This window comes from Eucalyptus grandis, chromosome 11, assembly GCF_016545825.1.
Source record: "Eucalyptus grandis isolate ANBG69807.140 chromosome 11, ASM1654582v1, whole genome shotgun sequence".
NCBI lineage: Eukaryota > Viridiplantae > Streptophyta > Magnoliopsida > Myrtales > Myrtaceae > Eucalyptus > Eucalyptus grandis.
The window spans coordinates 49,116,372-49,144,256 of record NC_052622.1 but is presented as its reverse complement, the minus strand read 5'-3'; the positions used below and the strand labels follow the sequence as shown (position 1 = coordinate 49,144,256).

The 27,885-nt window shown below is 40.4% G+C and overlaps 3 protein-coding genes across 5 annotated transcripts; 1 reads left to right on the top strand and 2 right to left on the bottom strand.

Annotated features, from left to right (window-relative positions):
• Positions 1–315: 315 nt before the first annotated feature.
• On the bottom strand, positions 316–5,509 carry LOC104426830. 3 transcript variants are annotated; one of them, XM_039304806.1, is made up of 7 exons: positions 5,340–5,509; positions 4,159–4,480; positions 2,994–3,441; positions 2,330–2,628; positions 1,192–1,554; positions 887–937; positions 316–746 (listed from the first exon to the last, which is right to left on the bottom strand). In XM_039304806.1, exons 1-5 carry the CDS (start codon positions 5,501–5,503, stop codon positions 1,216–1,218), a joined length of 1,572 nt encoding a protein of 523 aa, XP_039160740.1. In that variant the 5' UTR covers positions 5,504–5,509; the 3' UTR covers positions 316–746; positions 887–937; positions 1,192–1,215. The 3 variants fall into 3 exon arrangements, with proteins under 3 accessions (XP_039160740.1, XP_039160739.1, XP_039160741.1); XM_039304805.1 differs by having other exon boundaries at positions 316–727; XM_039304807.1 differs by having other exon boundaries at positions 316–696.
• Positions 5,510–6,266: 757 nt separating this feature from the next.
• On the bottom strand, positions 6,267–9,942 carry LOC104426829 (stachyose synthase). Its single transcript, XM_010039995.3, has 4 exons — positions 8,131–9,942; positions 7,864–8,041; positions 7,376–7,743; positions 6,267–7,034 (listed from the first exon to the last, which is right to left on the bottom strand). Exons 1-4 carry the CDS (start codon positions 9,598–9,600, stop codon positions 6,456–6,458), a joined length of 2,595 nt encoding a protein of 864 aa, XP_010038297.2. The 5' UTR covers positions 9,601–9,942; the 3' UTR covers positions 6,267–6,455.
• A 3,486-nt stretch (positions 9,943–13,428) lies between these two features.
• Positions 13,429–19,002, top strand: LOC104426828. Its single transcript, XM_010039994.3, has 8 exons — positions 13,429–13,895; positions 13,981–14,048; positions 14,674–14,740; positions 14,904–15,058; positions 15,183–15,253; positions 17,492–17,560; positions 17,903–18,003; positions 18,560–19,002. Exons 1-8 carry the CDS (start codon positions 13,614–13,616, stop codon positions 18,857–18,859), a joined length of 1,113 nt encoding a protein of 370 aa, XP_010038296.1. The 5' UTR covers positions 13,429–13,613; the 3' UTR covers positions 18,860–19,002.
• The last annotated feature ends 8,883 nt before the right edge of the window (positions 19,003–27,885 follow it).

The following is a 27,885-nucleotide window of genomic DNA, read 5'->3' as shown; positions in this document are numbered from 1 at the left end:
TCCTGGGGATGGTGCACACCTCATTTGCCTCACATAATGTAGAAGATCCATTTCATGCACAAATAACAAGTACTCTCTGGTTGGCACTCCCAACACTTTAATGTCACCCTCTAAAGTCTAGGAATTCTTGGGTAAAATATGTACAGACCACAAAATTTGGGAACCCACCAATTCTGATCCAAGGTACAATTTAGAAGGTATAGCACCATTAGTCCAAACCTAAGCATCGGTAGTTTCACCTAAGATCCCCTCACTGTATATACGATTATATTAAGGCCATATCTCATAGTTGACACCATGTAATCACACAAATGGTAAGGGCAAACCTAGCTTTCCTTTATTTTTTGACCAGCGCACAGAGGCACCAAGTGCACAAACAGGAGGGGCAGAGAGTAATTACTGAACAGTCTAATTACATTTGATACAAATAATAACTTTCCCACAAACAGCCTGGCACCACTAGAGCAGATTCACAGACAACTGATGGCTGAGTGAAATTAAAGTAAATTAGACAGTACCTTCAACTTTGTAGACAGCACTGAACAAATAAAAATTGACAGTCAATGAACACTGCATCTCGAAACCTGTAACTTGCTTTGCTGCTCCACCAACCTCCATCCCTACCCTCCTCTCAATATGCATCAAATGACATGCTGTACTTCTATGGCAATACACTTTGTCAGATATCGTCCGCCACTGGCATAAAATTCAGAAGCATTCAAAAGTCCTGTTACCATCAAGCATTACTGCATCAAATACATGCTTGAAAGCATTCATTCCTTTACAAAAGACCAAGTTCAACAACCAAACATTGAAATAAAGATTGCCAAGACAATAAATCGGCCGAACAGTTCTCCAATTTAGTCTAGAAACATGACATACTCACCTAAACAAAAGCTCCATTGCGCCCCAAACCTATGCAACCAGGATGCAGACCCTGAAATTTTGTAATCAAATTTTAAAACGAACTACTAAAAAAGAAGAGATCTCAAAGATCCAAAAAATAACACCCATAAACTAATATCTCTTGCTCATTTATTCCGTTGACTACAGATCATTTTGTATAAGATGATTCCCTACCACTAAAGGTATTCTAGCCTATCACCACTGCTCCAAACGTATCAGATGCAGTGGACTGAAGATTTAAAAGGAACCGAGCATAAATCTAGCTAAATTAGAAAGACAACTCACCCAGTATATTCCAGGCAAGCAAGATTAATAACGCGTATAAGTTTTTCCATAACCTTGTCTTTGACGCTGAAAGTCACCATAGGCACCTTGAAGCCTCGAAGGATAAGTTTCCATCTGATTTGGATAAATATTCCTTGATTCAACAGGTATACCCCCTCCGGCATATTGAGGATTGACTGAGCCATCAAAGTCAGAATAACCTTGCTGCTTATAACCGCCAAAACCAGGTCCAGGCATTTGCTGGCGTGCCTGTTGCTGATGCTTTTGGGCATCAAACTGGAGAAATTCTTCCCACTGTTTTGCGTGCATACCCCTCAAGATAGCTACTTTCTTCAAATAACTCTCCCTTATTTCCCGTATAGCCTTAAAGCCGTAGAACCAAAACGAAAATATAAATTATGATTGAAGGAGAATGTTAACAGCCATAAATAGCAGTAATAATGTGTCAAGGATTAAAAAAGGAACCTATAACGTATAGCAATTCATTCATAAGTGGAGATAGCATCAAGCCAGAAACATGTTGCACGTTATAGCAGGACAGAAGACAACTTTAAGGAAGACAAAAGACACTAATGAAGGTTCTAATGGTGTCATCGATGCTCATAAATACCTTGTTATGCATATCTGTCAAGTACAGAGTCAGGTCAACTGCCATCTAAGAGTACCAAGTAATAATCAGAAAAGGGAGACACAAAGGCTGAAATGACCCAAAATAAATTTTTGCAAGCTAAATTTTCTAAAGGAAAACCCTCAAGTTTGTACAGAGAAAGCTTCCACCACACAGCTCCCAACTCTAAGAAGAACCAGTCATACCCTTCAGCAAGTAAATGGACATCAATCATATTGGAAGAGCCAAAAGAATCAGGTATAACTCTTTTCTTTTCCCAACATAAAGAGAAAAAGATTATGTTGACAAGTCAAAAGAACTAAAGGTGGTGTTCAATAAATTTCCTTCCGGAAAGCTCACAGCCATCAACCAGCTCTAATCGAGTGGAGTCGTTTTAGATAGCCCCAAACGTTATTATGCTTTTTCTTGCTTTAAGCACACAGTGTGCAGATTGTGTGCCAAACTCTGACATATTTGAGTAGCTTGGCATTATCCAAAGCATTATCATGAGACGCGCTTCTTAGTACTTACCTCACGATGTTTATAATTCTCTTCATCTTCTTCCTTATCTCGAATTCTCATGAGATCCATGGCCTCCCTCTTATATTCCAACTCTAATTCTTCCAATGTCTGTGGACGGGAAGGCAATTCAAGCTGACTTCCAGATTGCATATCTGATGCCCTTCTCTCACTATCCCAACCATCAGTCCTATAAGCACCCATGTTCTGATTACGACCCTCATAAGAGCTATATGAGTTGCCTTTGTATGGGGGACGTGCTGGAGATTTTGAACGGCTCGAATGATCTCTAGCCCTATCATTACCATAAGCTTCACGAAAGGAAGAGCGTGTTAAGCACTTGATACGAGGTGCTATTCAAGATGGTAGCTTCAATCATAAATTATGAAGTTATTGATAAAGGCGAACCATCTGAGTCAACGAAGACTGAAGATTCTTTCTCTAAGAACTTCCGTTTCAGACTGATCCATGACAAGATACTTCAGAATCAGGCGTAAAATGCTTGAACTTAAGAACTTACCTCTTGCTGCAGACAAGCATAAGCAACAAGCGCCACTACAAAAAAATCCAAAAATAACTTCATCCAGATGGATAAAGTGTTTGTGGGCCTAACATTCTATGAGAAGGTTATACCAGCTCTCTACAATGTCAGAGACACATCCTGCACTTTGCCTACCTTGCGGAGAACCCCTCGAAATTTTTTTCAGATCATCACGAACACGATCTTCAACAACCTTTTCCTGCCTACTAAACCTCTGTTGGAAGTGCGTTGCACTAGGTGGACCATGATGAGACCTCTGGGATTGAGACTGCCTTGGCCGTTCACCCACAGGGCTGCACGCTGGTGACCTAGATCTGGACATGCGAGAACTAGAAGAGCCCTTCTGATCACCATCCTCTTTAATCATCTCATGCACGGCATCAATTCCTTTGGTCAAGATTAATCTGTCTTTGCCACTAACAATCAAGAACTTTTCATCCATCTTGATTTTGCAGCCAGTGTCCTTCTCAATCTTCTGTATCACTCTGTCTGTAAATAGTGCTTGCACACGACTGTCTCTCGCAGGAACTCTCTGGAAAAAATCTTGGGACTTGCGGTTGGCTCCTAGAGTAGAGGGACACCCCTGGTAAACAAGAAAGGCAACATAAGTCCCGATCATGAAACTTAGTTTTAAAAGAACATTAAGGACTATAAGATCCTGGAGAAGGGGGAAATGTTAGTGGGAAGTAGCTGGTCATGTGGATTGAAGAGGTGGTGCAAATTAAAAGGACTTTAAAATATGGGAGGAAATTAACTCTATTAAGTCCAACCAAAAAACAAAACTCTATTAACACTTATAAGTACACCTAAAGTATCGAAAATTGCATTCTCCTATAGTGGCAAGCCCTCTTTGCACACATGCATGAGCATATACCCTTGTCCTTCTACCTCAAGGTCGAAATCATGGGAAGCTGTTTGAAAATAACTTAAAAAGATACATTTCCATACAAACAGTCCAACATCAATCAAAATTGAATTATCAACACAAATCATATATGAGTCCTAGTCAAAATATCAATTCCATCACTGAACCTAGAAGGAAGTTGGCTGGCTGCAAATCCACATCAATGCAAACGATAACAGCCAGGAAGAATTGAACCTTCAGGTAGACAACTCAATGAATAACCAGACAAACCTAAACTCTACTGCAAGAATTGCAATTGTGTATTCATACATATACTTTTTCCAAAACATCTATCCTGTTACATATCGCACATTCACTAAGAAAGACCAGTATATGCACCAAGCGAGAATCGGGTAAAATCACAGCTAAAAAGATCCGTATAAGAATAAACAAGACCTGAGTAAAATGACCAGATTCGCCACATATTTTACAAATCATCTCTTCTTCTTTCTTCTTCTTCCAGTTCCTCTCAGTAGCTTTTGACTTAGCTTCCCAAACCTTTGCTTCGCGGCTAGTAAAGTCAGTTGGAACTGTATTAGGGTCACGAGGTTCATCTTCCTCGTCAGAACCAGAATGAGGCCTTTTGGTCGTTTTTGCTCTATCCTGTGCATTGACTGTAGTAGATCCTGGGGGACCCGTGTACTCTTTGTAAAGGTCACGAAAATCATCATCTATATCAGAATCTGATCTGGTAGACATGACGGCAATGATTACTTTCCTGCATAATCAACCAAAAAACCATTCATTGCTTGTGAGAAACAATAAGAAAAACAGGGGCGAGACATCAAAAACGGCTGATAAAGAAAAAACTACTCTTGACGCAATAATTCTGACCAGAAGGGTAAACCTTGTTATCAAAACACTTCACCAACAACTACTCCCGATACCATCAAGTTACTATATTGCTAGAATAAGAAGCAATAATGCAGACTTCTAGCCAATAAAGAATTTACTCTCAACCTTATGGGCACCAGATATCCTAAAACTTCCAAGGTTCTCTCTTGTGAATCCCAAAGATGAAAAACAGAGGGATTTCGAGCTACTCCAGGAGTAGCGCAGCCATTCAAGGCATCCTCATTAAGCATCCGCAATGCTATACCTCGACGCTATCAGACAAGCCGGACCGCGACAACATACACATATAGCGAAGCGACTTCTCAATCGAAAAACTAACGCGCCATCAACTGCAGAACCGTTCGAGAAATGGAGCTACTAGCGACAACGGGCAGAGATAAAGCTTGCGGAGGAGAGAGGCATAAACCTACGACGATCTCGAAGCGCTCTTCGCTAATCCAATCGCCTCACCGCGCCGCGACCCCTACGACACGACTGACCCAGACCCACGCGCATTCTCCGAAACGACCTCTCTCGCTCATCGCGACGCCGCCCGAGGCGCCCCGGAGCGCGGGCTAGAAATGGACGCGCGCAATCGCGGACGAAGCTCACTCGCGAGCGACCGGAACGAGAACGTCGAGAAATCGGTCGTCGCGAGGGAGAGGGGAACCGATCGCGGCAGCGAGACCTAAGCGACGGTAATGGCGAAGGAGAAGAAGATGGGGTCGAGCAGGAATCGTCACCTGGAGAGGCGAACGAATGCGTTTGAGCGGCGAGTGGAGGGAAAAACGAACCCTAGCGCCTCTGCTGGTACTTCTGGTTTCGGACGAGGACACTGGTGTTTCGACTGGTCCTCGTCTTCTCCTCTATTTTTCTTTATTGCTAATCCCGTTCTGCTTCTGGACATCCCATCCTCCCCCTCATCGATTGAATTTATCCCAAATTACAGGAACGCCCCCGTATTTCCGCGGAATCACGTGGGAATCCACGATTGTCCCTTTTTTTTTTTTTCTTTCTTTTCCCTCCCCCCCGACCCCGAGGATACGGTATGAAATTTCCCCTTTCTTGAGTCATTATGTGGACAGAGGAAGAATAAGTGAGGGGGTAACGATGCAAATGACCCCTCGACTTTGACCTAATGTTTAATATGATCCATAAATTTTTTATTTATTAACATAACTCTTGAATTTTAACTCATATATAATGTGATCCATAAATTTTTAATATATGTTTAATATAATCATTCCTTTCATTAATTCAAAATTATGGATAATATTGAACATTTCGATATAATTTGGAGATTAAATTGAATACGTACCAAAATTTCATGGATCATATTGTATGTTGATCTTCGAAAGGATTTGCTTCCCCTCTTTTTTGCTGCTCAGTCAATTAGTTGCTTCCAATTGAGATGGTAAAAATGAATTATGGAGATGCCGGTCTTCGATTTCAATTTATTATCACTTTCTTTGTAAAATTATGTTTTAAGGAAGAGCTAAGTTGGTCATCTTGATTAACTAGCAAATGGAAACAATAATAAGTGCGAAAGGGTTCGAAATGCAATCGAATATTTTTCAGAGTTTTAGAGAGGTAACTATTTGTACATGGTAATTCATCGCTTACCATTCGATTACGCATCTACAATATTCCCATGAAAGACGAGAGCGAAGTCACGAAATCCAGCAATTGGCACATTTTCCTGTTATCAATTCCATTTTACAACTTTGACCAAAAAACAGAAAAAATTCCATTTTACAACCAGCACATGAACGAACACTTCAATCTCAGTACACTGTCACACAAAAAAAAAAAAAAAAAAAACAATAAACATGAAAAAGGCCGGACATGAAAAATTAAAATCAATGTGAAAATAGAAAAATTACATCAGAAATGCCACCAGCCGCTTCAACCCAAGGAACGCTCAAGGCCAATGTGCCATCAACGGACCACTCAAACCCGACTTCCTCGCCGTTCAAACGACAGCTTCTCGGCGACCCGCTCGAGTAGGCCAGGAACCGACCTCGGCCCTTGATCCTGACACTGACCCTAATCCCACTCGTGCAATCTTCCCACCCCACTTCTTGAACCGTCCCTCCGCTGTTGAGCATGTCGGCCACACCGATCGGGGCGAACTTGACGGGTCCAAGGTTCACGACGGGCACGAAGCTGAAGATCTCGAAGGAGGATGGGTCCAGGGTCACTGGGATTGGGTCCGACTCTCGGGTCGTCAGGAGGAGCCTTTCGGCTCGGCTCATGCATACCGCGTATTCTTCAGCCCCGCCCATTCGGGCCGCCTCATCGTTTTGGTCCCATTCGACCTCCGTCACATGAACGGAACCGGAAACTGCCTTGTAGCATTCTGGATGGCCCTTGATCCTCCGCTCCTTCGGGTCCCAGCCAGCTCCTTGACAGTTGAACGCGCCAATCACTCCACCGTACTGCAACAGCATTTCCGAGGAAAAAGAAAGGAAACAAATTGTCATTTAGCGCCTTAGCAAATGCTTAAGTTGATGCACATTCCGGTTGTTGGAGTTCTAAGTTGGGTTGACCATCTGTTAAGAAGCTACCAGATATGAGTGACCAGCCAAATTGGGGATCTGTGGTTGGAGTTCTAGAAGATAAATAGACACATGGACTACTCTTGTCCAGAACATTATGGAACGTATCACGTCCCTCGCTCGAAATAAAATTAAAAAGTTTGATTCTAACTACGTGACCGTGGGTCTGATTAATCTGATGCTGCCTCGGCTAGATTTATCGGACAGACTGGGGACGTTACCTTATTGACGTTCCAAAGTTTGAGGACGGTCTTGTTATCAAAGAGAGGGTTCTTGAAGAGGCAGTCTCTGGTCGGGAGGGCGAAGTGCTGGCACTTGGGGATGGTCCCATCCGGGAACACGAGCTTCCGCAAGAGGCCAAAGTTGTGACGCCCGACCGAGTCGCTGACATAGATCGGCCCTCCACAGATGGCCCTCGAGCCGGCATGGAATTCAGCGCACAGGTGGTCCGTTTGGAACATGTCCCAGTCAGGCTGCATGATTTGGCCCATCCAGAGGCTGTTATATGCACAATGAATCATATGAACTCCTTGCAACCAATAGACTCCCATCGGATCACCATTCGGATCTTGAAACCAAAAGTCGTCCCCTACACATTAGAACCTTCGAAATCAAGTTTCTGCATTCTCGCCTTTGACGATTTTTCGAACGAATTCTTGGAAAGGTCCAGAGTTTGACAGAGGCCAGTGACAAGTTTGGCTGGTATTACCTACTCTTCCCATGGATATCTGTCTAGTCCCAAGGAGGAAGAAGTCGTTGCACTGTTGCATGCTGGATATGACCCCACTTCCCTTGAAGTTCTTTGTGACGGAATTTGACAGTCCCTTGTAATAAGCCTTTGCAAGCTCAACCCTCCCTCCATAGTCTTCGGACACATACTCAAGAGTCTGCATTTAGAATGCTTAAAAGTCAAAGAGAGTGATGAGAATCTTGAACTGCAAATTCCAATCTTGATATTGACAGAGGGACAACTTACATGAATGACATCAACTTTCACTCCGGTGATGCCGACACTAGCGAGGTAAGAGTGCATGGAGTCATAGAAATCATTGGCTTGGGAGGGGTGGACAAGACCAATCCCTCCTTCGACGATCTTGTCCACGGCCAAGTCATCCATCGTCCCACTGAGTCCAGGAGAAAGCTTGCAAGGAGTCACCTTTGAGTTGAGATGAGTTGATCCTGGCCTCACTCCACCCCAAGCACCACAAAGAGCATGCCAAACATATATATCATCCAACCCTTTGAACTTTTGCCTCAGGTCCCTAGTGAAAGCTCTCATGCCAAAGCTTTCCCCTTTACCCTCTCCTTTAATAACCTCATTCTGTCCCTCGTCTCCAACAATTTCATCGAGTTCTCGTCTCAACTTCTCAATCCTCGACTCAAGCTCCGACAAATCAGTGGCTCCATCTCGCCCTGCAGCGTTCAGATCCTTCTCAGCACGCTCGAGCTCGATGGCCTTTGAGATCACCATCTTTGGTTTCCTAGGGTCGAAAGCGGGAGCGTCGGGGCCTAACATGGTTCCCCCTTCGTACTTCCTAAACTTTTCCCCTTCGTCAAGCCGGTGAAGGCGGGCAGTCATTTGGGTCCCGCCCAGGATGAGGTTCTTCGCATCCTTGCTCGGGTCCTGCCCGTCCAAGTTGATGCTCTGCCACCCATCATCGATGATTAGGAATCTCGGGGAAATGCCGCCCTCCGCGAAATCCTTCACTCCATGCCAAACACCAACAGGTTCAACTGCCAAATGAAAAGCATCCCAAGTGCACCAACCAAATTTATCTGCAATGGAAGGGACAGCTTTCTCTTCCAATAGCCTGAATGTGTTGAGATGAACCCTGAGAGCACTATAGGCCTCTCTCATCAAGGTATACGGATTCCTGGACACATGAACATAAGCGATTGCATCGAAAGACGATGTTCTTACTTGGCTACAACCGCTCTCTGCGCAAATCATGACGTGCCCATCACTCCCAGGATGAAGTGCGGACCGAAAGCTCCCTTCCACGATGGGCAGGATCACTGCATAAGAATCAACCTCAGGTACATCCAGGAGCACCCATTGAGTCTCCATTTGCAGATCAGACCCAGAACTTCCCACCCACATGGTGGACCACCATGTTTTGAACCTGAAGATGCTCAAGAAGTCTCTCCCACTGAACCTCCCCAGAGAGTTCATCAACCTGTCCGATGGGTCATCCTTGGCGAAGCCCAAGAAGCCGCCTCGGTGCGAGACGGACTGGACATACTGAAGCAAGGTCGGTGGTGCATCAGACTTCGAAGGTTCACAGAGAGATGAGAAGGGAGTGAAAGTCACATTGCTCGGGACATCAGAGAGGATTGGCACTCCCTTGACACTCAGCTTCCCACGAGACAAATGAACGTGATGTTTGACTCTGGGGGATTTGCAGAAGTTGAAGATTGGATTGACCGGCTCATTGGGAGGCGCCATGAAAAAAGGAACAAAAGCTGAGAAAACGAGAGGTTGCTCAAGTAAATGCGACAAACTCTTAAACACAATTAATGCCTAGCAAATAGTTTGGTACTCTTACACTCTTCACAGGAAGAAATGGCAAGCCACGGCACATCTATTTATACAAATGGAATGCTCTGGCCAAAGCATTTTTAGAGGGGGAATTAAAGAAAAAAACAACAGAGTCGAGTGGGTATCCAACAAATTTGGATACTTCCGGGCTCTTCTTTCTTAATCTTGTCGACTTATAGATAAAGCAACAAACCCAGCACCTATAAATTAGTCTGGTGACAGGTTGTTTGTGTTCTGGTTCTTACCATGGGCGTGACTTTTCGAAGGAAAATTTGATTGGAAAGAAAATTGAGAGCACACATAGTTTAAGCTTCTCTTTAGTACGGCGATCCTATTGGTGGCAATGACATCATAACGAAGGTTCTTGAACACGCCCAAGAGAAACTTTTAGAAGATTAGAGAATGGATGACCATAATAGATCAAAGCTTCTTTAATATGAAACTAGATCAAGGCTGCCAGGTGATATCGTTGGAAGAGGACTAGAGAGTTCTGAGGGTGAGATCACAATTCCTCAGTAACCCCTTTTGCCACGTTCAATAATCGATTTGCTTGCGCGCTTCAAAGTTTCACACCCCTCGTCCGATTGTAGAGGGCAAATGTATGAGATGGAAAAAAGAAAAAATCTTCTGAGGTTTAGGCTCCGTTTGCTCGTAAATAAAAAATAATAATTTGGAAAAGCTTTTTGTTAAAATGATCATTTGAAATAATTAGTTGATGCAAAATATTTTCATTAACACATAACAATTTGTATCTAAACATTTTCGTAAGTGATAATAATATTTTTCATTCATTTGTTTTTTGTAAAAGATGTAAGCAATTGTTTTAAAAAAAATATTTTTCAAATCATTCATTTTCCATTAAACAAATTTAGTCTTAGCACTTTAAAATCATCTCAGTCATTTATAATTATACTTATTCAATTCTAACTAAATTCCACAAAATCGAAGCACAAGTTGAGTGTCATAATCCATTCTAAGGGAAGAAGATTGTAAGAAAGTTCAGCTTCTCCGTGGTCAAATACTCTTGTGAGCTTTGGACCTTCTAAATCTTCTAATTTACGCATAGTTGTATTCATGTTGATACTAGAAGGACTTTGCAAAACTTGGAACATAGGCTGAGGGGCAACCTTTTATAGGAAGAACATTCAATTCTCAAAAAGTTTGATTGTAATAAGAGGCAAACACTTGATCTTACGAGTGTAATACAATATGAATTGTATTAAAGAAGCCCCACATCAGAGAAGTGGTGTAGTGTTGAGTAATTAATATCTCTTGATTTGCTCATAAATCATTGATTTAAATTTTGAATAAAGGTGAATACAACTGAATATATTGATAAACTCAAACTTAGGCTCCCCCTTGACGGTTTTCTCGTAACATAATTATCATTTGTACAAGTACTTGCTTAATCAAAAAAAAAATTATATATATATATGGAAAGGAAAAAGGAAAATTGTAACTCACCCAGGATTGCTCACAATAAAAAGGAGAATCACTTTTACTTTGATTCTACGTTTTTTCCTGCCTTTATTTCTTAATCCCTTTACCTTAGATTCTTCGATCGGACCGGACTTTCTCGATCTAAATGATGCTTAAAAGCATTTTTAGCTTAGATATTGAACTTTTGCTGCACACTCCCAACAATAAGATATAAAGTTATCTAATTAACTTATAAGCAAATTCATTTTGATATTAAAAGACTTCACATAGTTCAGAGTACAATGAACACCAATTCTAAAAATGTGATAAATTGTAAGAGTATGTTTTTAAACGTATAAATCATGGTCAAACACCTAAGAAAAATCCCATAACATCACTTTTTTTTTTTGTATAACTAATTTTGTACGACATTCTCGTGTTTGTACTAATGCTTGGATTTACATGACTCAAAATCATTCCTAATTTACTAGATTCGGTGTCGGCAGCTACCTACAAAAAAAAAAAAAGGTGGAAAAAAGAAAAATACTTTAGTCCCAAGGCAAAGGCTTTTGACCTTGGATCACCTTTTTAGTGTGATCTTAATGTGGGCTCACGGGATAACATTATCCAATTAATGCTAAATTTATCATATGAACGTCTATTCAACTTTATAATTTTAAATTTTATTAATATAGTCCTAAATTTTTGTGCATAATTTCAATGTAGTCCTCCCGTTAAATTTTCTTTGAAAATCACCGGTGTAGAGGTCTGGTTATTGTGGATCCTTGTGAAACAGATGTGATTTTTTCAGAGTCAATAGTCAAACAACAAAATTAAACCTCAAACATGCGAGAATGATCTCCAAGCGGGGTCCAAGGGGATTAGTTACATTCACTTTTCCTTTTTATAATGCTTTGACGTTTAACAAGGGCATTTACATTTCTAGATAGAGAACAAGTGGCACGAAGATACAAAGCATCTCCAAGCACCTTCTTTCTGTCGGAAGACATTTCTTAGTATTGGGCTGACCGACCTTAAACACCGTCCGGTTTGAACTAATAAACGAGGTGATGGTCCACTAATGGAAGACATGATCGGCCTGAGAAAAGAAGTTGGAAGATTCAGGAGTGGCTGCTGTCCATGGAATTCCAGAACCCACTCCCAAAATAAAGGTGGTCAAAGGCTCCCTCTCTCTCCTATTTTGAATATAAGAGATTGTAATTTTATGGATTTATTTGTATTAATGATATCTAAAATTATGCAGGATGTCTAAAGGTAGGATCGCGGAACCTTCTCCAAGAATGGAATGTAGTCAACCTCTGAGGGATGGTTAAGTGATCTAAAGTCCTTGCCCAGATTCGATAAATTTTACATCCAAATCGTACCATTTATTCCGAGCAGTTACAAGTCAAAAATAGATACTCTCGTGCGAGTAGAATCAATTATATTATACATGAACAGAGGAGTGGATACTTGTGTACATATGTGAGAACTAATCTAGTGATAGTTTATTCCAAATTATAATAAAAATGTTAAAGAAGATTGAATATAGTCTTATCCGACATCTTGAAAGAAGGTAAATTAGGGCAAACTAGATTCAATTAACACCAAGAAGTAATGAAGCATAGCATTTTCCCAAAGAGAAAACGAATCAAGACATTTTGACTTGATCTAGGAGTTTGGAGCTTCGGAAGATGGATAGAGCAAGGATCAAGATTGATTCTTCTCACGACCAAATCATGTGCCGATATGTTCTCCTACGTCATGAGTCATGAAATCTAACTATTCATCAGTCAACTTTTCTTTTTGTACTATCTCTTTGTCAGTAACTCGACTAGTGAAGTATCATCATGGAGTGTGGAAGCCTAGGCGTGGGTGGTGAAGAGGCCTACTATCTTTCTTTAGGGCCATGAGTTCGAAGCATCATAGGCTTGCCATGCTTCGAATTCACGGGCGATAGTTATACTTCTAAGATTATACTTAAAAGAGGCTTGCTACGACTAATCACTCCTCTCCTTTTACCTTAAAAGAAAAATCTTGGCAAGTATATAATGCACCTTAAAAAATTTTATGCATTTAAAATAGAATAGTTATCGATAAACTTTAGATTCTATCGAAAATTTTGGCTATGCAGCTAAATCTGGATTAGTTATTACTTGATTGTCAAAGAAATGGCAATTCAAACCCAATATTTACAAATTAATAGTAATAAAATGTCAATTCCATGGACGTAACTCCAAAATTGAATATTCAACCGAAGGAAAAGAAAAGAAAAAAAACATAGAATAGTCAAATATTCAAGCGAAGGAGGAGAACATGTTCCTTGTCGAGCATGTCCCTCACTTCTGTTCATCTTCACGACGAAGACCAAGACCCCCAACAATCACACTGTCAACCTTAGCTGGCGGCATTTCGCCAAACAGGTTGCGGGCAACCCAGGAATGCATCGCGGCGCCTGATCCCTCGATCCCTCGATCCGAGATCCCTTCGCTCGCGTCGCAATGCCTCGAATCTCTCCCGCCGCCGCTCTCCTCCTCCCTCTCCTCCTCCTCCTCCTCTCCCTTTCGCCGATCGCCCGAGTCGGCTCGCACCAGGAATCGGGCGAGTGGAGCTGCGAGTCCGACTCGGAGGTCCTGATCGAGGCCGCCTTCAGGCCGGGCGCCATCACCCTGGACGGGCACGGCGACGATTGGAAGGACGTCGAGGGGTCCGAGTTCTCCTTGCTCCCGGCGCTCGACCCGGATGAGGACAAGGAGTACGGCGGCGGGAAGATGACCGTCAAGGTGGGTACTTCTCTCTGGACTTTGTGCGGCGTTTGGCCGTTGTATTTTGGTGGGCTGACGAGGCTTGTTCGGATGGCCGTGGCAGGCTGCGCACGATGGGAGTAGCGTGTTCTTCTTGTTGCAGGTGGATGGGAACTATGCTTACTCCAAAGGGTGAGCTTCAATTTGATGCAATCTCAAAGCAAGTAGTTATGTTGAGTGGTGCTGGTGACGTCCTTTCCCTTTTCTTCCCTTTTTCGGAGTTACTGTTTTGTTCGTCGATTCACATCTTTAGTGATGGTGTCAAATCTCGCAAGTTAGTGGGAATCCGAGCTTTACTTTTGTTGACACCACTGGATATATGATTAGGTAATACAAAAGATTGCCAAACTTGTTGTGATGCATTCTCTTCGGCGAGCTTAGGTACAGTCCTTTATTTTTTTTTTTTTGCTTAGATTTTGGCTGCTCCATGTATCTGTTCGCCTGTTATTTACTGTTGAATACAGATCCTAAGCCAACTTATCTAAACACTTAAAATGTTAATTGATGAGTGGTTAATATCTAAATGCTCTAAAGCTGTCTCCTATGCGCTAGCTAGGCTTTTGCTTAAGACTGATGTGTGGAAGTTGAGTATTTACACTTGTTCATTTAACTGTTTAATCCTTCAGATCAGTTAGCATCAATCTCACAAATATTACCCAGACAAAGGGTGTTTTCCAGAATGAGATTACACATTTTTTTCTTTTCACTGAAGTCCTGTCATGGAAGGATTGACTTGATTTTCCTTTTGGCAATGCAGGGAGAACACCAAATGCCCCTCAGTTTCTCTAATGTTCCAAATTGGTGAAAGTGCCTCCTATCATAATGTAATTGTTGTTACTTTTATTGAAGCTTCCTACTTTTATTAGCCCTTCCCTGATGTATATGATTTAAATTTTCGTAGTTTTTGCATCGTCTTTGGATGTTAGTTATACTCAGGAGTGCGGCTTCCTTTGGAACTTAATCTACATATGTTTATGATTTAACTAGATGGGAGGGTGTAAGGTAGGACCTGATGCGTGCACAAACAAAACATGCAAAGGCCATGAAGTTGACATCATGCACTTTTCAATTGGGAATGCCATTCCTGGGCGACTTTATGGTGGAAATCCAATAGACAATAGAGAAGGAAATGGTGGTGACAGGTGACGTGCTGCAACTTATTATATTTTGACCTTCATAGATGTGCCACATATTCCATTGTTTTATTCTTGTGAACCAATAGATAGTTGCTGCTGTTGTATGAAATCATTCGCTTGCTGTCAACAGATTTGGCCATCTTGTTGATCTTTATGGTTGGAGCCCACATTGTAGATACATTGATGGAACTGGTCCTACAGGTATGTCATCAATTTTGCAGCTCACATTCCATTTAGTTCCTGATACTAAGAACTACCGCCGTAACTTTGGTTTTACCTGCATGGATGCTTTGTAGCCATTGTACTTTATTTGATTGCAAATTCCAATAAACTGAAGATCTCTCTTCAAATACTGCATTTATGCAGTTTTAGTTCTTCTACACAACTTACGTCTGGCTGTCACCAAGTTGCATATTCTCATTAGGGCATCCCATGAATGCCGTCTCAAACGAATTTCTCTTGCCCTCTTTTCGGAGCCACGTGACTTTTCTTCACATGTGCCCATTTCCGCCATCTTTTCTTGGGTGAACCGCTTGACCCAACCTCCAAATCTTCCGCATCTTTTTCAAACCATGACCTTATGGTATATGATCGTGCAATCTTTTCTTATAATCAGTGGATTACATTATTGTCTTATGGACTGTACCCTTTAACTTAAAAGAATTTTGCGATTGCACGAGATACCAGATGTGTGCTGCTCCACTTCATCATCCGCTTGTATTCTATTCATAAACTTCATTCTTTTGCAATCAAGAGACCACGATCACCTGTTTTTTGGTTCCTTGTTTATCTAATTCTTTTTAAGTTGGGCCATAGCCTCCACTTTTTTTTATTGCTTCTTTTGGTCATTGAATTTTCAGTCTCAGTACTTTGTATTTGACAGAGTTAAAGAAATGTTGGACTAAGTTAGACAAACCATTTTCAAAAGCTTAAGCTGTTAAGAAATGGGTTCACGATATCTATGAGCATATTCTTATTACTCCCCTTCATTTGTAAGTTGGATTTTTACGTGAAATACAAGATGTGGATGTAACTGCATCTAACAATGATGTGGATGGCAGGTAGGAAAACAGAATGACGATGATAAGAAATAGAAAAACACAAAAAGGGGGGCTCTATTAGGATTTAGACTCCCAACTTGGGTTCCCGATATCATGTGTTACATATCGTGTCTCTCGAAATTCGAACTGTTAGGAACTGGGTCCACAATGTATATAAAATTAAATAATTCCTAAGTTTTCCTCCGTAATACTAATTTCCCATGTTTGTTCTGGATCTTCATCTTTTGCCACTATAGCATTGGCAGAATGGGAATGTTACCCTAGATACTCCTGTTAAGCTCATTATTACAGGAGCAAAGAGCAACTGAGTGTAGGTGATAGATCAGTTTTCCATAATTGCTGCTTCCATTGTGCCGTAGCTGACATTCTCAATGGAAACTGCGTCTATAAATAACTCATAGCGCATATTGGGGAAGGCAGGGAAAAAATCATAAAAGTTGTGTGTGGTATGTGAGGGCTTCTGTTCGAAGGCAGTGACTGATAAATCATTGCTATTGCTACAAGGATAAGTTCTGAGGTACTTTATCTCCAGCAAATGATGTTGAGTTGGATTTTGTTACATTTGTACCTTTCTTCAAGTATGCAGTGGATAGAACTGCACCACTGAGGTAAAGAATCTCTAGTTTTCTCCAATTTACCATGGTGGCAGTTCCATGTGATTCTTTGCACAAAGATTCATGAATAAACTAGCATGAGTCCATTAACTTCAGTGTTATCCAATGTTCTTGTAGCTTCCAATCTGTGTTTAAGTGCTTAGTTCTTCCACTCAATTCCTACGCTAACTGTAGATAAATTGGCCTTCTTTTACCATTTCCTTGCATGTACCAAAACTAAAAGAAATTCAGTAAAAAATGGTTAAGTAAGGGTGGCTTTCGTGAATTAGTACTCTAAACTGAGTGGTGCTCTGTTATTGTGCAACACAAGTGCTCTCCATTTCTTTAAGAGAAGTGGTGCGTAATGCTAATGCATATAGCTGAAGCATTACTTTTTTGATAAATCTAATAGAGCTACTCACTTGTTTGGATAGGTGACTAAAGAAACCTGGGGGAAGGGGGGAGGGTGTCCAAAAAGGATACCAGATAATTCAATGATCTCTTGTCAATTCATATCTAATGGCATGTTAATATGTAACTTTTCATGAGTGCCCTAAGGGAATTTTTTCCTTTTTTTAGTGCAACTGGGAAATTTTCCTGCCATCCCTGCTTTATGTACTTGACCGAAGTTACTCCCCACTTTGCTTCTTGGTCCATTTGTCCCTCCTTCCCACCAAATAGTATGAAACAGTAGGACGAGACTAATGAACATGCCAATCTTTAATTTTTTAATATAAGAAGAGGTTAGGTTGCTAACACCTGACTTTTGGACTGGTTTCTGTCAGGGAATGACACCAGTGCACAGAATAACTGGAATGGAGCATGGTGGCATAGCAGCTTCACTGTTCACTCAGGTAGTTCCCTGATTTCTATTTTTGTATTCAGTTGCATATACCTCCCCCAACTTTCTTCCACTGCTTAAACCAAGCTTTCCAATCTCAATTGGCCCCAAGCTACTCTGTATTGCCTAACTAAGATGGAAGGCATCTAGAGCTGAGGTTGTGTAGAGTTGGGAAGTTCTAGTTCTAGACACAGAGATGAAACTGAGGCACCAGTCCACTGTGACTTTTTATTGGTCAAGCTTAAAGCTGATGAAAACCAGCGTAGGCTTTTGAAAGTTCCCCTTTATGTATTGTCAGAGACGAGCCTATGCACTATACTTTCTCATGTTTAGCATGGCTGGAATTATCTCTCAGGTTTTGTGGAGGAAGACAGTCCATATGCTTCAGATGGTCAGAAGGGCACTTATTACTTTGAATTCTCTAGGCCTTTGCGAACTATGGATCGCATACAACAGGTTAGAAACTGATTGTTGATTCAAATGTTATGTTACTGCAATATGCTGACACTATGCATCATGAGTAGATCATAAAATTCTTTGTTATTACGATGAGATTCATTTAGCAAGTGAGACTCTTTCAAAAATTTGTTAGTCCTGTACTAAAGCTGGTATCAGTTGACTACTTCTCTGTCAATTGCTATAGTTTATAGCTGTTAGGTACTTTGAATCTTTCATATTTGATATGCAGAACATCTGCTTGTATGATACCTCAAAATTTTCTGGCTCATTCAACTTTGTAAAATGCTCAGCAGCTCTAGTGTTTGATTTGCCTTGTGCTGAAAGCTTTTGAAGTGTATTGGAGGCCTCTCTTTGTCGCTGAACTTACTGAGACCATCTTTATCTGCATGACAGTATACCTACTGGGCGTTACTGTCCAAGGAATATTTGATTTTTTGATCTCTTAGTGTCCTATTGCCACATCAGCTATTTCATTCGATAATTGTGCAAGAATTGTGAGCATGCTCTATAACAATGAAGATATTATATAACTCGACATACCTGACTCGTGCAGGATGCCCAGTTCACTATAGGTGAGTCAAGCAAGATGTCAGTGGCATTTTGGTATCCAGTCAATGGGAACCCATGGCATGGGTCAGGGCACTTCTCCATCAACTGTGACTGGGTACCTCTGGACATATCCTTAGGAGGCTCGTCCCTTACGAAGACAGCATCACCAGGTTCATGGGATGCCACTACAGCCTTCTCTCTATTGTTGTCGGTGGTCTCGTTGTGTCTATCTGTCTTCGTGATGTACCGTGTCTTTAGACCCAGGAGTGTTCAATATAAACCTATGGAAGTAGCTCTAGGGTAGGGTCATAGAAACGGTCCTGGCACTGTACTATTAGTTTGTACTTCTTAGATCAGTACCACTTCCTGTAGCTCAACTTTTGCTAGTGCTTTCTCTGTCATTTTTATTAAATTGAGATGGCTTGTTGGGTTGTGTCCTCCCTTTTAGCGGCGTCCCCGGCCACCTCATGGTGGTGCAGCTTTTCACTGCTTTATTCCTTCCTTTGTGAATTCAAAAGTCCTTATCGTCCCGCCCCCATCACAGAGCTTTGATTTCATTCGACAGTGCACTGGAACTCGACTTTCGAGGAATTGATGCACTGGGATTCTCCTGTCAATTTTGTCGACAACCCGTGGTAATAGATGGGCATGTGGGACTCCCATTTAACTTCACATCAATCAAAACCAAGCGTGGCTTTCGCTTGGCTAAGGGATTGCCGGACCTTGCCGGGCCTGACCGGTCGGTCTCTTCACGTTTCTGGCCGCGCTTCCATTATTGAAAGGAAAATCCGCCGGCCCATCTGGTTCAGGCCCACCCCATTTTGATCCCGCCCCTACCCCTTCTTAAACTCAGAAACACAGATTCATACATCAGAGATTAAACGAGCATCTAGACGGAGACACCCTCCACGGGCTTTGAGAATATACAGTTTCGAGGCATGCTACCAGACGATGGCCGAGAAATTAAACAATTTCCGCGCATCTAGACTGTTAATGACTGGAATGGGAATCACGGACTCGGCAGAAGGTCTTGCCCTAGGATTGATCTGCATCACAATAAACAGGTCGGGATGTCTGGCCTTCATATTTGGATTGGATCTATGATGCCTAAGTTAGCACTAGAATATGCAAAACTTAGAGAAAAAAGAGAGGACGCAGAGCTTCAAGAGGTTGAGCAATATCTTTTGCACAAATTTGACCAGTTTTGGAACTTAATTGTACTTTTTGTTAGTTTTATGACTTAATTGCACATTCGTGATGAGTTTTAAGACTTATAATATACTTATCCCTAAGAAAAATAAAAAGCTAATTTTTTATTTAGAAATTAATAATTGTCATTAGATGCAAATGTAATTCCTATTGACTAATCTTATGAAGGTGAGGAATTAGATAGACGTAAATATTATGGCACTTGTCTAAAAACTATTAATTTGTCGTTACTTAATTTTCATCATTGAGAAACTTATGACCAGTATAAGGATCATGAATTCAAGAGTCAAGACTCATAATTCCTATGTAGAAATTTACACAAATATCTCGAAAATAATTGGGAGAGGTGAATTGGCAATATGGGCATTAAGCCTTTCTTTTTTCATTTTATATTTACAATACATTACATAATTTCGCCACAAAACTTTCACTTGAGTGTAAATAATACTTTACAACTATTGAATAAGTGAGAATTCTTAAACATTTTTCATTATGAAATTTGGTTCTGGAGCTGGGCATGCAATCTTTTCTGTATCTTTTCCAACCATCAAATTCAACAGTTCGGTTTCGATCTCCAATCCTCGTCCTCCTCTTGAACTGCGGCTCCCCGGTCAATCGATGTCCGTGGCCGTCAGGCAACGGTAGCTCGCCTCTCGTGCTTTAAACTTCTCTACAGAAATCACCCTCTGAAGCAGACAAACTCCATGAACAAACCTTCCTAAATCACTCCCATCACTCTCACGTAGGTTCCTCAATCAAACAATGCTCTTGCTCAAACATGTGACCTCCTCCTTGCCCCCACCCTCCGCGGCCTTCCTCCTCCACGGGCCGTGGTGAAATTATAGAGTGAAATGTAATAGAATCATAGATATTTAATTAAAAGACAACTTTCGCGTAGTTATTACCATTTAATCAAAGAGTAAAGGTACTTTGATTCCTACACCTTTAGTAGGGAATGATCCCTCAAAATATAGAGTGAAATCTATTAGAATAATAGATAATTAATTACATTAAAGTATAATAGAATTTACATTACATTGTGCTTTGCACCTTTTGAAATTAGCGTATTGAGCTCTATAAGGTGTTTAAGCCTGTCAAGTTTTTGTATATGTAAATTGTCGCTACTCAACACTATTACACGTCTACTATTCTCTTATCTTTCACTTTAATTATTCAAGAAAACCTTAGGCAAAGTAAAAACAAGGAATTGGGCTGAAGAACTTGAATGGATAAATTAGCAATTTCCATGGCATCATCGTAATTTCGCGGCGGAATCAATAAGCGAAGCAAACTGAGGATAAAATGGAGACAGTCAAGCCAAACCAGCCACGCGCAGGGTGTGTTTGTTTGGAAAAAAAATTTCATAGTAAAGGAAAAATACTTCCTGAAAAATCATTTTTCAAAAGAATGGATAATTTTCTTTTATTTAGTGTAGGTGACCGAAAATATTTTCTGATGTGTATGTCATTTAAAAATTGATTTAAATCTCATGACTTAATCTCTAGCAAAAAAGAATTGGATTTTTTAAGTAATTCTTTTTCTTTCTTCTCTCTCTCTTTTCTTTTTCTTTTTTTTTTTTCCTTTTTCCTCTGTAGGTTGCCAGTCTTCAACAACTGCGATAGACCACAAGCAAGGCTTGACCTCGCTGGGATCTGGTAAGCTTAACCTCACCAAGATTTGGAGAAGTTGAGCCTCATTGGCCCACATTTGTGGCTAGTCATCGATCATTAATGAGACCCGATGACTAGTGGAGGGAGAAGGATAATAAATAAATAAATAATATTTAAAAATTTGAGATGAGTAGTTCTGGAAAGTGTTTTCACTTCGTTTAATTTAGGAATTCACCTTTCTAATTTATACACATGTCACGATCCTGAGGTTTTCAACGCACGGAGATTAGTTTATGGAACATTCCCAAAAAAGAGCGATAAAGTAAATGCACCAACTTTTAGAGCATTCTCAGCATAAATGTCGATAATTGGTAGATGGAAAGATGTGATCTCTACCGCTAAATTAAAAGGCAATCAACAATTATAGTAAGAGGGACTCTCATATAAATAGGTGTCGCTCCCCTCATTTATATCCATTCAAATACTTCAACAATAGAAAGTATTCTCTTTGGAGCTTCTCTCTAGAAAGTTTCTCTATCTACGATCCGAGTAAGTTAAGTAAGGCCCGTTTGGTTCAGCTTTCCTAAGGGGCTTTGGGCCCCCAAAGCCCTTCGGGGAAAATATTTTGTGTTTGGCAAATATTTTTGAAAGCTCATTAGCCAAATATCAACATTTAAAATGTTGAAAGCCCAATGCAGGTCCGGACCTGCTTTGAGCATTCAGCATTTTGGAAATGCAAATTCATTGTTCATTTGCATTATTGTTCATCTTCTTCCCCATTCATCTTCGTCTTCCCCGCTTGAGAGTCAGGCTTCTCCAGCAGCCACCACCGCCACCTAGGGGTCGCGCATCCCCGATGACTACCACCTGGGGTGGCGTGACCTGCAACCCAGGTAGCGTCGCCTAGCATGCCTGAACCAAGCAATGCCACCTGAGGTTTAGACCTTAGGTTGCCAAATCTAGCCATCTAGTGGCCATATCCAGCCTCCGTGATTAACAGCGTCGCCTGAGGTCGCCCCTAGGCTGCATCGCCTGAGGTCACAACCTCCAGTGGCCATATCTAGCCGTCCAACAATTGGTCGATGGTTAGCTGGCCGCCAAATTTTGTTTTTCAGACTAAAAAAAAATTTAAAAAAAAAATAGCAAAAGCCCATTACAAATATAAGTTTTGTCAAACGGTATTTATGTTAAAGTTACTTTTTAATATTATTTGAGATTACAATTTACCAAACGGTTGGAAAACCCCTTTACCTCAAAGATATCTACATTTTTCCAAAGTAATTTCCCTAAAGCTGAACCAAATGGGCCCTAAGTCGTCACATGATCCCAATCTTGTCTCGATCCCAAAAGTATTGGCCCGTGACATGTAGATATTTTCGGTGATTGAAAAGTGTTTTCGGTTGACTAGTCAATTTCGGTAGACCAAACGAATGAAAGTCCGAAAAAATTCATTCCCGAAAAATACTTTCACTCAAGCAAACACATACTGTATGCGTCATCAAATTACTTTTCTGTCTCCATTATCAACCTGCTACTCAATTTCCTAGTAGCTTCAAAATTTTCTATTAAAAAAAAATTAGGCTTCATGTGTTTGAGGAAAAATGAATAATTTAAAAAAAAAAATTGTAAACATAATCGTTTACAATACTGTTTAAGGCAAAGGAGCTACCTCGCTGAGCAACAAGAGTGTTGAAGCAATAGACCACCATCTTCTTGATTGCCGACGCCATCTTCTATTTCTCTCTTTGCTTTGAGAAATCGAGAATGCCTTTACGTCGGCAATAACAATCACCTATCACCAACTGTCGCCACTATCACCACCAATGCGATTGCACTGATGACACGAATTTGTCAAATCGGCTTGCTTCACCGACTGAACATAAGTAATGTTGGTAATTTGTTTATATAACAAATGAAGAGGTGCCTTGTCCCAACATTGGAAAGATGTGAGAGTCCACATGTAGACGAGATTTGGCACTAACCGACGATCATTAATTTTATTTGTTGAAAATTTGGATTTATTTCTATAAAAAATTAATTATAAAGTCATGTTGAAACAGTGCGACTATTTACAAAAAGTTATGGTTATTTTTTATTTTTTATTTATTTAATTCCGAATTTTTTTATGTCTTTTTAATATAACCTTTGAGACGTCTTGTTCATTTTGCAACATTTCCCAAATGTTGCTTTTGTTCTTTTGCAATCTTTTGAAAAGTTACCTCTATTCGAAAGACAAAAATAAATAACATTGTTTTTAGAGAACAAACTAATCTTCTTTCATTGTTTTTCGAAAGAAACTACAGTCATTGTTTTTAATTGTTTCCCATGAGAGATACTGGAAAAATAATAGAATTGCTATCTAGTATTCTCATTTGAAACTTTGTTGTATTCTGGAGGAAATTTGCCTGTGACCATTAGCAACGTTGTTGGGCAAATAAATCCTTAAAGAAAGTGATATCACGCCTTAAAGTCCGACTTGATTACTCAATCCGATTTTATTGTTCTATCCAAAAAGAAAAGAAAGCGACTTGTTTCGGTGGGGTAGGGGAGATATTCTGAGGTTCCGTGCACAGGAAAGACAAAGAAGCTCCACAAACAAGGAAAGGAAACATTTTTCAAAAGAGAAGACAAGTAAATAAAATGGTGGCCCAACCCAGATATGATCATATCTCATCTAGATGGGAAGGTAAATGATTTACAATTCCTAAGATGTGACGATATTCATGATTGCCTTACCCGGTTTAATTTTAAATTCTACTAATTTCCTTAAAAGCAAGAAAGCTTATGTCATTCTTAGTAGTGCACTAAAACCCTGGGGACATAACGAGATTAGTTTACATGAGACTGTATTTTTATCTTTCATCTTGCTGAATTATTGATTGTCTATACCATCAGTGACAGTTTGACCATCTATTCTATTGTATCATTCCCTAATTTGACTACATTTGCTCAATATTATTATTATTATTTTGCAAGGAAATTTTGAAAGTGATAAGGAAAGTGAGCAGGTTGATAATGGGGTGGGAAAAGTAAAATTCGACAACATTATTGTAGCATGTGACAAATTTTGCACCATCGCCTTCAATTTACCCTCAATTCTATAGCATTAGCGATTGATTCTGTCAGGGTTTCAATCAAATTGTCCGCTAGAATTTACATGAAGTATAAGTAGAAGTGGATATTAACTCAGCATATGAACAGAGAATAACAGGTTTCCTTGTGATCGTCGCCAGTTGAGCAAGTCCAACTGACATAGACAAGAAGGAGGGAGCTGAAGCCATGGTGGCAGTATGGATGCTGCAGACTCAGTGTGATCGCAAGCGAAAAGTGAGCTGGAAACCAGACGGGGACTCATCAGGTCCAGTCCGAGTCAAAGAACAACAGTCATTTTCACCTCAGTCATTTTGAAGACGAAGAACTCAAGTCATTTTCACCTCCTCACTCAGCCTCCAACATCGTTCAACCATTCGAAAATTTCTTTGCTCAATGAACTTAACCAAAATGCTTTGGCAGCAGTAGCATTCGTCCTGCTTAGAGCTGTTGATAGTGTCTTATAGACGCCTTTTTCAATCCCGAACTCGGTGAGACCATCTTCATCCGCCTGGATGTTCCGATCGAAGGAAAATTCTGATTCTTACATTTGCTGCTGGTGTCCTAGAACCACATTACCCATTTCATTCCATGAGCGTGCAATCGAGCACGCGCAAAGACGGCAATTCTGGTGTTCTGTGGATTGGGGTATGATGGGTCGGGCGCTTCTCTATCAACTGTGACAGGGTACCTCTGGACATATCATTACGAGACTTGTCGCTTACGAAGACGGCAACGCGAAATTCATGAGATGCCGCTGGTGTCTTCCCTCAATTATGTCCTGGTGGTCCCGCTGTGTCGTCTATGTGCTTTCCTAATGTACCATCTCTTTGGACCGACTATTCCGTTCTAAAAGTAGCTCTAGGGTAGATAGAAAATCAAAAAAAAAAAATTATTCAAAAAAATCATAAACCATCATGAACCTTTCAATTTTACTAATTAACAATTTTACTAATTAAGTCGTAAATATTTTCATGATTTGGCAATTGAATCCATTTAGTCAATTTTAACTAAAAATCGCTGATATAAATATCGACTGTCCTATGAAATAGTCAACATTGATATAAACAATTTTTATTTTAAAAAAAATGCTTAATTTTTTTTTCTTTATTTTTTTTTCCAAGACTGACCAGGATGCCGGCCTCGCTTGTGGTCGGCATTGACCCTTGCCAGAATTGGTAGAAAAAAAGAGAAAAGGAAAAGATAAAAAAAATTAAAAAAAAAAAAAACACATGTAATATTATCATCATCATATTGTTTTACACAACATTACCGGCATCTAAGTCAACAATTTTTGGTTAAAATTGACAAATGAATTCAATTGGTAAAATATGAAAATGTGTAAGATTGACTTGATAAAAGTGCAATAAACTAGAAATATTATGGACAATTTTCCCAATAGAGAACGGTGTTGCCATTGTACTATTAGATTTATACTTCTTTTATCAGTACTACTTCCGACGGTTGAACTTGGTCCCCGCGAGACGCTCAGTCCCCGCCACAGGATGGCATTATCGAATTGATGTTGACTGCCGCAAACCAATCCTCTCCTGATGATTCCCGTCTTTGGCAGCTTGGGATTGTAATGGTTGGAGCTCCGCCCTGCTCACGGGCCCGTGTCCAAGCAGGCTCGACTCTTGAATCCGAAGGCAAACCACTCTTGTTTGCCGCTCAATCGGCGGAACGTAGAAACTAAATACACACAATTAGAAGACTAAAGTTGATGATTTGACTGTGCAAAATCAAGGTATTTAATATAGGTTTAATACCTTGAAAAACCCAAAACCGGTATATTTGTGACAAATTTACCCATAAACTATTTTTTTTACTATGAAAACCCTAAACTGGTACATCTGTGACAAATTTACCCCGACTGATTATAAAAAAAACCCTAAATTAGTACATTTATGATAAATTTACCCCAAACTAATTTATTCGACCACAAAAAATCCCAAACTGATGAATTTGTGACTAATATACCCTATGCTAAATTGGATTAATACAACAAAAAAATCACAAAAATAGTAAATTATGACAAATGAAGCGTAAAATCCCAAATTAATATATCAGTCAATTTCACATGTTATTTCACTTAATAATTTGATAGTAAAATTTAACGGAAATTAACAGAGGGTAAATTTATCACAAGTATACCAGTTTTTGGTAAATTTGTCTTTGGAGTTTTTTGTGGTAAAAAAAATAATTTAGGGTAAATTTGTCACATGTGTATCGGTTTGGGGTGTTTTAAGATATTAACCCTTTAATATAAGATACGACAAGTCGGATTTCTCTCGAATGATTCTATTAGTGAGATATATAAACATTCTTTTGGAGTGCAAGAAAACATGGAACGCTTTTATGGACAATTGATGTCCATGGAAGTTGGCCTTGCTGGTAAGAAGGCTTATAAATTTTTAAATGAGAAAGCTCTACATTTAGTTTATGTAATTAGGAGTGAAGGTTCCCATCAAATGGTAATGAATTTAAATATGAAAAGTGAAAATGATGTCGAATAGAATATTATTATTTGGACGTGATCACGAACTACATTTTGGATAGAGAGATATACATTGAAACCAAATTAAATAATCCTATCATTTATAAATCTAGAAATATAAACAAATGAATTCAAACAAGGCATTTCAATGCTGACCTCATGTTTCAAGCCAATGAAATGGCTAAAATTTAAGGATAAGATTTAGTAGAGCGATAATTTATGACACGATAACGATTTGAGCAAAGCAACACAACTCACGTCCTTTTCTCGATTTCATCAGATTTGCCGACTGAAAAACCCACAGCAACACGACATGACCAATGAGTCAAGCCATTGCGGTCGCTCGAAGGCATGTCGGTCAGCTGGCGTGCAAAGGTTCGCTCCAGCCCGATCGGGTCATGGGGTCCGTACCCCTCCCCGATCCAGAACGCACCTGACCCTATAGCGAATCGTGATCAGATTCTCTTCCCTGCCCCCATTGCCCCACCCGCACCCCCACCCAAAAAAAAAAAAAAAAAAAAAAAAAGGGACAAAAAGAAGGATTTCTCCGCCTCTTTTTCATCCCCACGCTTTTCCCCCTTCCTCGCGCCGAGGAAAAGCCGCCCTGTGCGCCTTTCCATGGAGGGCCATTCCACGCGAGCCCCCGCCCGATGGACGGTCCGGATCGTCCGGGGGGCCCGAGTCGTCGCATGGGATTCCGTTCCCGTCGTGTCATTTGTTACCGTTGGGGTTTGGACCTTTCCGTTAAGTGGGCCCCCACCCCCAAGTGAAAATCCGCCCCATTCCCCGCTGCGTCACGCGAGCGCTCTTCAAGGAGCGATGTCCGTCGCAAAAAAAAAATTAAAAATTAAAATTTTTTGCGTGCCATGGCGTTTTATATTGAAATTAACGAAAAACAAAAGGTTACGGTCGGATATAACTCGA